Source organism: Hippocampus comes, unplaced genomic scaffold (assembly GCF_001891065.2).
Source record: "Hippocampus comes isolate QL1 unplaced genomic scaffold, H_comes_QL1_v1.1 scaffold451, whole genome shotgun sequence".
Taxonomy (NCBI): Eukaryota; Metazoa; Chordata; class Actinopteri; order Syngnathiformes; family Syngnathidae; genus Hippocampus; species Hippocampus comes.
In genome coordinates, this window is record NW_017806218.1 from 1 (window position 1) to 10,928 (window position 10,928).

Below are 10,928 nucleotides of genomic sequence, written 5' to 3' on the forward strand. Positions count from 1 at the left end.
AACGGAATTTATTCGTAGGCTTCTATGGAGCCTCCTGCCGTTCACACTTTAAGATAGGAGGGTGTCTTGTCTTGTCTAATGCTTTCAATATCAAAAGAGAGGACAAGAGGTTTTTAAGTATACAATCAATGGTTTAATATTCATTCTTACATGATGCAATTCAGCCAGTCGCTGAGAATTCACAACCGTACTCTCGAACATCATAATCTTTGAATTTGATGATAAATTTCCCTTGTCATCTCATGATAATGATGATAAATATTATAATAAGAGAAAAATAAAGGGATAGGTCGTAAAGAAAAAAAGGTTAAAAGGTGACAGATGGATATATTGGAATTAAGAGAATATAATAATCAAAAGGTATTACTGCTATTACTATAATAATAATATTCAAGCTATGAAATCATTGAGCTATTGCGGGTTTTCATAATTCGCTCTGCTTTGTCTATCATCGGCGGGCCCTGCGCAGATTGATCAGGTCTTTGGAAATGCTCCCGAGGTTCACCTTGCCTAATTATTGAGGTGACAAATTTTCCTTTTAAATTTCAAATCGGCGATGTCATCCTTATCAGTTAATTCTAAGTCGCTAGTTGGGAGAATACTATTCGTCTTGTGAGTCATGAGTCTTTACCACTAGGTGACGGCTTCGTTTGAGCTCGTTCTTTAGGGAATATCTGGGACCGCATACTCACAAAAATAGGTCCCCGCTTCGGCTTTGATAAAAGAACTGTTTCGGATAAAATCTCCGTAAGAATCCATTACGGGGGTCTCCTTGGCGTATCCAATTTCGGTGAAAATCAAAAAAGGGAGAAATTTGCTGGAATAGCGAAACGAGGGAGAACATTTTTAAGGAAGCTCAAAAAAGGGGAGAATAAAGGAGAGAGAAAAAAGGAAACTCGGCGGAGGGAGCCTTCCGGACGCCGGAGCGCAGATGTCAAAAAGGGGAAGTTCCCTTGAGGACCAAGCTCTCGGTTTCGCAATCCATCCCTTTCTCTCAGCTTTTGGCCCCCGCGGTGGGGGCCACATCTGACCGAAAGTCACATGTTCTCGAATGTTCTCTCTAAGGCACGTGGATCGTGCAATTCAAGCAAGGTGAGGGAGCACATACCAGTCAGGCCATCTTCCTCGGTTTGAACCGGTTGAAGTGACCACGTGTTCCAGGCAAGGTTGAAGCAGAGCAGGTTGTGCAATCCCTTCTGGTTTGAGCCGGAAGATGTCCTGATCGGTTCAACCAGCGACATCTCCTGTGTATTCGTTCAGCTTCCCAATGATAGACAGTCTATTCATGCTGCATTTTGCAGCTTGGTTATAATGTATATACATGAACATGTTGTTTACATATCTCTCCTGTAGGCACAGGCATTAGGCATGAACTTCTGTTGCACATCATGCAGGGATGAGATTTTTCCGCGTTCTGGCGGAATTCCGCTTTTTTTCCAGTCAAAATGGACCAATTTATATTGTTCCAAATCCGTAAAAAAAATTCGGGGAGGGGGGTGGGTCCGGACTTGTCTTCGGCAGATTCGGGGCTCGTAATGTTTCCAAGTAATGTTTGCAAGCATCCATTTTGAATCCCGCTTTTTATCGCGAAGCGTTAGTTTGTTGTTACTTCCTATATGGGCTAAAAGCAATGTTTTACTTGTTGTAATTGGTCACTATTTCGGCAAATGCAAATCACAACCAATCCGTGTTCGCCTTCCTAAACACCTTTCTCGCGAATGCCAAATGTTAGCGACGAAGCTAAAGTGCGTCAGATAGATGCGCATCTGAAAAACACGTTTCGATGGGACTGGTTGGATAGAAAGCTGACGGTGTCCCCAGTAGGAAACAGTCAAGAGGAACCATTGTGCTTGTGTCGGATTTCGTGAAAAAGCTCGATGTCGCCAGTAAAGCTCTGTGTATATTGAGTGACGGTGTCAATCTATCCGTATCGAGAGGATGGAAAGCTTTACAGAGTCACGCAACCTCGGTGAAACACCGAAAACAGACATTTCTACTGAAAAGTAACTACTCGATCTCAAGCGCTTTTCGACAGCCTGGAGCATGTGTAAAAACAAGAGGAGTTGGCTAAAAAGAGAGTCTAAAAAGACAGAGAGGACCAATAAGCTTTTAGCGCTTGCTAAAAAGCTGAAAATGAAGAGAAAATAAAGTATTCTACCTCATGAAACTGTATATTGTTACCTCATGAAACTTTATATTGTTGTATATACTGTAAACAGACATCCACTTTGTATAATAAAATACATTCATAACACATATATAGTAAACAGTGTGGGACTTCACTCTCACTGTATGAGGTAAGAATCAACAGCTGTTTATCACATTAACACAACACTTTATGAATACAAGTAATGAACCAATCTTAAATATGGCAGGGAATGTGTTTCCTTTTTTCGTTTAGATTTTAAGCAGCAAATCTGAAGTAACATATTGGTGCTCACCAGGAATGCATGAGCAAAATTGCACAAATTTTCACTTGAAAGAATCGTGAACAATCTTGGAATTTTTTTCTATTAAAGTTTCAAATCGTGTGTAAATTAATTACACTTAATCTTCAAGCATGTTTAGTGCCACTTTTGTAAAAGGCCCCGCCCCCGTCCAGGCCACGCCCCCATCCCAGCCACGCCCCGTCCGCTTTTTTCTTCACTCGCCACTCTCATCCCTGATTTGATGAACACCACGGGCCGAGTAAAAACCGAGGGCGGAGGAGGACGGAGGCGGCGGCGCGCCCCGGCCGCCCGAGTCCGGAGCGGGTAAAAATCTAAATCGGTGGCGGCGGCGGCGGCCGCGGAGCGACGGGTTCAATGTCTTCTTGTTTTATGTTTTATGGTCATTTTGTTTAAATTTTTGATGGGGAAAAAAAAAACTTTGTCCGACCTACCGACCTATGCTGAAATTTCATGTTACCGGAAACACACTATCTTTTTTGTTTGGCCTTATCAGAGTGAAATCTATAGTCCAGGATTCTTAGAGCTGGCGCTCACTGTGCTCTCCTTAATTTACCCTGTTCCCCTCTAGCGTTCGAATTAGGAATTTGTCACAGGACTTTAAACCAAATTAACCTTTTGTAATTAATTCATCGCTTGACGAGGCGCGTTACATCGACAGTATCAAAGGTATATGTTTGAAAACTATGCATTAACAATGAGCATAACATCAGCAGCTGCGTCCTCCAGGTTTATTAAAAAAAAAAATTGGATCAAAATAGGGGTGCACTCATATGGCGTCATGAATACAGCATCACACAAAATCAGAGTATTTTATGGCATCATGAATACAGCATCACACAAAATATTTTTTTTGTATTTTTTCCAATCTCTCACTGCAAAGATTAATTTACTGGTCATCATTAAGACAGTTAAGTATTGATGTGGCTTGACATCCTCTTCCCAAGACGATGCATGTGTAATCTACTATCAATTTGACGGAAGAATCTACCACACGTCATCATTAGTTCTACCACAAGTTAACATTAGCATTACTACACCTTGTGATGAATGTTTTATTCCTAAAGTTACCATGCTACAACCAGTAAATTATAGAATAACCAATACTGTTTCATCATATTTTTCATAGCGATTAGCCTATAGATCTAATGACCAACTGGCCTCGTAATCGTGCCTCACTTCGAATCTCGCTCTCGTGCATACATCACAGGTGAGTTTAGTGATACGCCCTTCGGACGATTAAAACAAAAAATCATACTCACATTCCCATTTCTTAAATGTCGTAATTAGTAGACCTTTGTGAGTTTACACCACACCACAAACACACATACAGGCACAGTGAAATCACGTTGATCACACAGGAGAGATTCGATCGCGTACAGTCAACTCGTGTGCGGTGACTTTTATGGGAAACGATTTTTCGGTACCATCAAAATGACGCCACGGAAATGACACGCAACCGGTAACGATCGGAACCGTGAAATCCTCAGCCCTGCCGTAGCATTTTTTTTTTGTTTTGACTGAGAAATTCCCTTGCGCCCCAAAAACGCACATAATTTGGAACTGTGCGTCCCGCAGGGAAATTATGCGTCTAGGACGCAGAGGTAACGAGATGGCTGAGACTTGAAAATTGTGTCATAGAACTACAGTAAATATTCCCATCTCCGGAATTCTATGAAAATGAATTTCCTTCACCCGGAATAAAAAACAATGCATTAAAATTTTGATTTCGATATTACATTTTACCGGAACTTACTGATGCGGAAGTTCCACTATCCGTAACCTGGATGGAGACGGAAGGCCACAGGAGCTCAAATACATGCAGCGCCCACCCGATGCAACGGAAAACACGTGTTCACTTTGCCGTTTTCCATCATCAGATTCGAAACGACGACGTGTAAGTGACTTTTTATTGGCGCGCGTTTTACTGTAATTGCGAACGATTTTAACTTTATTTACTTACGTCCTGTAGATTGCGACACTGGCTTATAAAGCAGCGCCCACTCAACACACTGGGAGACACGACGGAAGAAACGTGTTCGCTTCGCCTTTTTCTATCATCGGATCCAAAAAGTGACTTTTTCTTGCCGTGAATTTTACTGTAATTGCGCAAGATTTTAATTTCAATCACTTACGTCCTGTAGATCAGGGACCCTCAACCGCCAGTCCGGGGACTGGTACCGGTCCTCAGGGCATTTGGTACCGGGCCGCACAGAAAGAACTTGCCTGAATTCCGTTTTACTGTATTTATGTTGGAATACGAAAGATGTTTTATTTTGAAAAATTACCGGATTCTCCGTTACATCCGTCTGTGTCACGTTTGACTCACGTCAAGCCACGCCTCTCCGTCACATGACCGATAACGCTAAAAACAAAACGCTGCAGCTTGCAAAATGAGTAAAAAAAAAAAACTGCTGGAGATCGCAAATGACAGCGGCCTTAAAAGTACGTTCGAGACAACTGGTTTCAAACTATGGCTGAATTCTCTGAGATCGCCACAACAGCACTGTTGCTATTTCCGACATCCTACCTGTGTGAGGTGGGGAGTTTCTGCAGCTACGGCGACTAAAACTAAATTATGAAGTAGACTGGACATAAACCACACTTGAGGTATCATTGTCTCCTATTACCCCGAGATGGGACCGTCTGGTTGCAGAAAATCAAGCTCGGGGCTGTGGTGAGTCGTCATTTTCATGCACTTTGAATTTGCATTGTATCGTATTTTGAAGACATTAAACATTGTCATAGCGATTGGAGTGTTGCGGCTAGATTAGACGCTCCTCGTGTTTATTATTATCTCTCAAAAACACCACAGTGTCCATGCAGCTCTTACCATATTTTTTTGTAGTATTGATCCGCCACACCTTAAATGCCGGTCCATGAAAATATTGTCTGACATAAACCGGTCCGTGGGGCAAAAAAGGTTGGGGACCCCTGCTGTAGATCATGTCATCAAAACGAAGAACAACAACCCAAAAAAACAAAACAAAACAACCCAAGACGGAAAAAAATCAACATTAAAATACTGTACGTACTGTACTGTGTTGTGAATTTTTTAATACTCTACACCTGTACTGTATACAGTACTGCAGTTTTTGTTATATAAACAGTTTTGGACAGTATATTTTTGCATTTTATTGCTTATGTTGTAACTCGTGCATTTTGTCAACATACTTGCAGGTTCATAAAAGACATGTACCATGCTCATTTGTCCCTGTTCCAAGGACAGATTGGACAGCGCAAACATGAGTCTGTACTTGAGAATATTTACTGGATTCTTTGAAGCCTTTGTATTCATCTTTGAAGCTTTGATTTTAGTGGGTAGCGCACTATCAAACCCAAGAATACAGTTGGACTAATAATTTCTTAAAGGGTCTTAAAATTACAGCATGAAGTCACTAAATATGAATTAAGTACGAAAACAGAGTGCCTCATATCATGAATATTCGAAGCCAGGACCGTTTTTGACTTTTCCACCAATCAAAAATGTGCAATGTCAGACTCTGTATGAGTCCAAAAATAACCATGGATAAAACAAAAATAATTCATTTTAAAAAATCACCACTAGGGATAAAAATAAAAATCCACCACAAGTAAATGATTCTGCGAATGTCACTTAGCAAGTAGTAATTTGAACTCATCTGGCTCTCCTTGTAACCTTCATTGTAATTATCAACCATAATTCCATGTGTGTTTGTTTACCTTCTCGTGTCTTTCAGACATCAGCGAAGATGCTTGTCCTGAGCGGTTGGATGCAGAGACTTCTCACATTCAAGAGGAAGAGGAGAACAACGAGGTACCCCACTTGAAAGAGGAAGAAGAGCAGCAGGCCCCTTACATTCAGAAAGAGGAGGGGCTAGAGTACCCTTGCACGAAAGTGAAGGTGGATGAGCCTCCCGACGTCAAAGAAGAGGAGGAGGAGAAGGGGATCTGCAAGTTGCAATCGACTGGTGTCGCTCTGAAGAGTATAAATGAAGCGGACAGAGATGCGGAGCCTCCAAGCAGCAGCTCATGTCAACACATGACAACACAAGGTGTTGGAAACCACTGTGGACAACCAAAAGCAGATAGCCTCTTAGCTCCACTCTCAGATAGAGACAACACATCGTCAACCGCTGATGATAATGGTGAGAAACCGTTCACCTGTTCCGACTGCGGCCGGAAATTCTCTCGGAAGGGACACTTAAAAAGGCACGTAAGGACCCACACTGGTGAGAAACCTTTTTTGTGCTCAGTTTGTGGCCAAAGATTCTCTCATAGGGGAACCTTCAAATTACACACAAGAACCCACACTGGCGAGAAACCTTTTGCCTGTTCAGATTGTGGCCAAAAATTCTCTCAGAAGGGAAACTTACAAATGCACATAAGAACCCACACTGGTGAGAAACCTTTTTCGTGCTCAGTTTGTGGCCAAAGATTCTCTCAGAAGGGAAACTTACAAACGCACAAAATAACCCACTCTGCTGAGAAACCTTTTGTTAGGTTGATTGTTTTTAGTTATGATACATTTGCATAGGATTAATGATAAATTGATTATGCTGGCAATGAAGAACGCTTATGCTTTTAATAAAGATATAATGCTTTTAATTCATACAGACTCACATTGCTTAATGCATAGTGCATTGTGCGGCAGTTGAGGGACACATGATAAGTATTAAGACTAAACAGGAGCAAGGTGGACGACGCTTTCAACGCCAGCTGCAACTTGATGTTTTTGTAACAATTGCGCACATGTATGTAATTTACACTCAGATACACACATATAGTCAAACAAGTTCAGTGTGTCTTCAACTGCCCCCACCCTTTAGGTTGGACACACCTATGTAGTAGATTCCCAATAAATGAGGGGGTGAGTGGGGAGATCCTTGGGTGACGTGCAGAGAACTGAAACCGAACGCTTCTCCTCGTTCCCCCCTGGTACCAGAATTGAGTCTCCTGTCTCCTCCTTGTGTTTTATTTCTATATGTCAAATTGATGGACCTGACATTTTTGGGGGCTCGTCCGGGATTGCAATATACCTGATGCCTCCAGAAGATGAGTGGACGGCCAGGAAGACATTGGCCACGGCTGAAACACCCTTTTCGGGACTGGGTTTCGGCTCCTTGTCTGGGGGCTGAGGGTTGACGCGAAGCCGGAGGAGAGAGGGGACTGCTCTTGGTAGGTGAGGAACTCTTCAAAGGGTGAATGCAAGTTCACTTTTTGTGCACAAACCAAAAAGTGTTTGCGCGCCGGGTCATACTGAGTGGTCTTTAAAGCTGCTTCAAGCCCTGAGCCATACTAGTCCCTATCAGGTAGATCGACAGTCGAGTCTTTAAAACTGTTGAGGGCAGCGGTGTCCTGTCGGTACTTAAACTCCGCATTTATGTAGAACAATATCAATGTTAAATATACTCAAATAAAACATGCTTTAACAATGACTGTGTAATTGTGTGAGTGGAGGTTCGCTACCTCATCCGAACAGGTAATTTTGTGTGGCAACCGTCTGAGATCCAAGAACTACCCGCCACGTTGGTGGTGGTAGACGGTTGGAAATTACCTCAATCGGAGAGATTGTCACCCTGTTCAGGGGAGAAGTCAGCATTGTTACCTTAGGTCAGGGGTCGGCAACATGCGGCTCCAGAGCCGCATGCGGCTCTTTAGCGCCATCTAGTAGCTCCCTGGATCTCTATAAAAAAATTTTGAAAATTATGTGGGAGGGAAAATAATTTTTTTGTTTTAAATATGGTTTCTGGTGGAGTAGAAATACGACACAAACATTCCTAACGTTTCCCAATGCTGTAAATATGTGTCGAGTAAATATTACATTTCAACATTTCTGTCAACGAAGATTTGCGTCACAGCCTGCGACGCTCATTTCTATCACCAAGGCGGGATATTAGGCAGGGGGCTGGTGCAAACAACAACAACAAAAATTTAAAAAATGGCGATTCATGTACAATTCACCGAGTGTACTGGCAAAGAGGATCTGGAGGACTGTGAAAAGCATGAAAAAGTGCATCCCCTGCATCCGCGTCGGATCTTGATGACGGTAGGTAGGCATAAGTCTGTGTGTTGTGTATGCGCAGGTCGATCGCGGTTAAATTTGTTGAACGAAAAGTAGATCTTCGGTCACAAAAGGTTGGGCACCCCTGCTCTACAGCAGTGTTTTTCAACCGGTGTGCCGCGGCACACTGGCGCGAGACATTGTCAGGTGTGCCGCGGGAAAATATCCAATTTTTATGCCTGTGTGGTCTTTCGCCCAGAAAGTAATCATGTAGTACCCTCCCATACCGCTAGGGAGCAGCAACAGCTAGCCAATTGCCTTGTGTTACGACGAGAGACACGCGGATTTGTGACGCATGAATGCAGGACGACGGTGAAACAATAAATATGAAAGATGATAAAATACTGTTTTCTTTGTGTTCATTAGATTCCAATTCAAGCTGTTATAACGTCATTCTTCAATGTTAAAAACGGTTATAGTAACAATATAACACGTTAGTTGGTACATACATGGCAATTTTCCGCGGATCCGCGGAAATCCGGCTTTTTTATTTCTTAAATTGATCATTTTTGTGAATCGTCTAAATCCGTTGAGAAAAATTTAGGGGCGGTCAGATACCTTATCGTCGAGTTTTCACGAGCGATTAATGATAAATTGATTATGCTGGCAATGAAGAACGCTTATGCTTTTAATAAAGATATAATGCTTTTAATTCATACAGACTCACATTGCTTAATGCATAGTGCATTGTGCGGCAGTTGAGGGACACATGATAAGTATTAAGACTAAACAGGAGCAAGGTGGACGACGCTTTCAACGCCAGCTGCAACTTGATGTTTTTGTAACAATTGCGCACATGTATGTAATTTACACTCAGATACACACATATAGTCAAACAAGTTCAGTGTGTCATCAACTGCCCCCACCCTTTAGGTTGGACACACCTATGTAGTAGATTCCCAATAAATGAGGGGGTGAGTGGGGAGATCCTTGGGTGACGTGCAGAGAACTGAAACCGAACGCTTCTCCTCGTTCCCCCCTGGTACCAGAATTGAGTCTCCTGTCTCCTCCTTGTGTTTTATTTCTATATGTCAAATTGATGGACCTGACATTTTTGGGGGCTCGTCCGGGATTGCAATATACCTGATGCCTCCAGAAGATGAGTGGACGGCCAGGAAGACATTGGCCACGGCTGAAACACCCTTTTCGGGACTGGGTTTCGGCTCCTTGTCTGGGGGCTGAGGGTTGACGCGAAGCCGGAGGAGAGAGGGGACTGCTCTTGGTAGGTGAGGAACTCTTCAAAGGGTGAATGCAAGTTCACTTTTTGTGCACAAACCAAAAAGTGTTTGCGCGCCGGGTCATACTGAGTGGTCTTTAAAGCTGCTTCAAGCCCTGAGCCATACTAGTCCCTATCAGGTAGATAGACAGTCGAGTCTTTAAAACTGTTGAGGGCGGCGGTGTCCTGTACGAACTTAAACTCCGCATTTATGTAGAACAATATCAATGTTAAATATACTCAAATAAAACATGCTTTAACAATGACTGTGTAATTGTGTGAGTGGAGGTTCGCTACCTCATCCGAACAGGTAATTTTGTGTGGCAACCGTCTGAGATCCAAGAACTACCCGCCACATTGGTGGTGGTAGACGTTTGGAAATTACCTCAATCGGAGAGATTGTCACCCTGTTCAGGGGAGAAGTCAGCATTGTTACCTTAGGTCAGGGGTCGGCAACATGCGGCTCCAGAGCCGCATGCGGCTCTTTAGCGCCATCTAGTAGCTCCCTGGATCTCTATAAAAAATTTTTGAAAATGTAAAACGGTGTGGGAGGGAAAATAATTTTTTTGTTTTAAATGTGGTTTCTGGTGGAGTAAAAACACGACACAAACATTCCTAACGTTTCCCAATGCTGTAAATATGTGTCGAATAAATATTACATTTCAACATTTCTGTCAACGAAGATTTGCGTCACAGCCTGCGATGCTCATTTCTATCACCAAGGCGGGATATTAGGCAGGGGGCTGTTGCAAACAACAACAAAAATTTAAAAAAATGGCGATTCATGTACAATTCACCGAGTGTACTGGCAAAGAGGATCTGGAGGACTGTGAAAAGCATGAAAAAGTGCATCCCATGCCTCCGCGTCAGATCTTGATGACGATAGGTAGGCATAAGTCTGTGTGTTGTGTATGCGCAGGTCGATCGCGGTTAAATTTGTTGAACGAAAAGTAGATCTTCGGTCACAAAAGGTTGGGCACCCCTGCTCTACAGCAGTGTTTTTCAACCGGTGTGCCGCGGCACACTGGCGCGAGACATTGTCAGGTGTGCCGCGGGAAAATATCCAATTTTTATGCCTGTGTGGTCTTTCGCCCAGAAAGTAATCATGTAGTACCCTCCCATACCGCTAGGGAGCAGCAACAGCTAGCCAATTGCCTTGTGTTACGACGAGAGACACGCGAATTTGTGACGCATGAATGCAGGACGACGGTGAAACAATAAA

At 42.9% G+C, this 10,928-nt stretch overlaps 1 protein-coding gene across 1 annotated transcript in view; it reads left to right on the forward strand.

The window, feature by feature from the left end:
• Nucleotides 1-6,166: 6,166 nt before the first annotated feature.
• LOC109506900 (zinc finger protein OZF-like) overlaps nucleotides 6,167-10,928 on the forward strand; it is a gene marked incomplete at its 5' end in the record, with an annotated part of 35,689 nt that continues 30,927 nt past the window's right edge. The window contains 2 exons of the mRNA XM_019855921.1: nucleotides 6,167-6,412; nucleotides 6,683-6,890. Coding sequence (XP_019711480.1) covers nucleotides 6,167-6,412; nucleotides 6,683-6,890 — 454 coding nt within the window. The remainder of the gene's footprint in view (nucleotides 6,413-6,682; nucleotides 6,891-10,928) is intronic.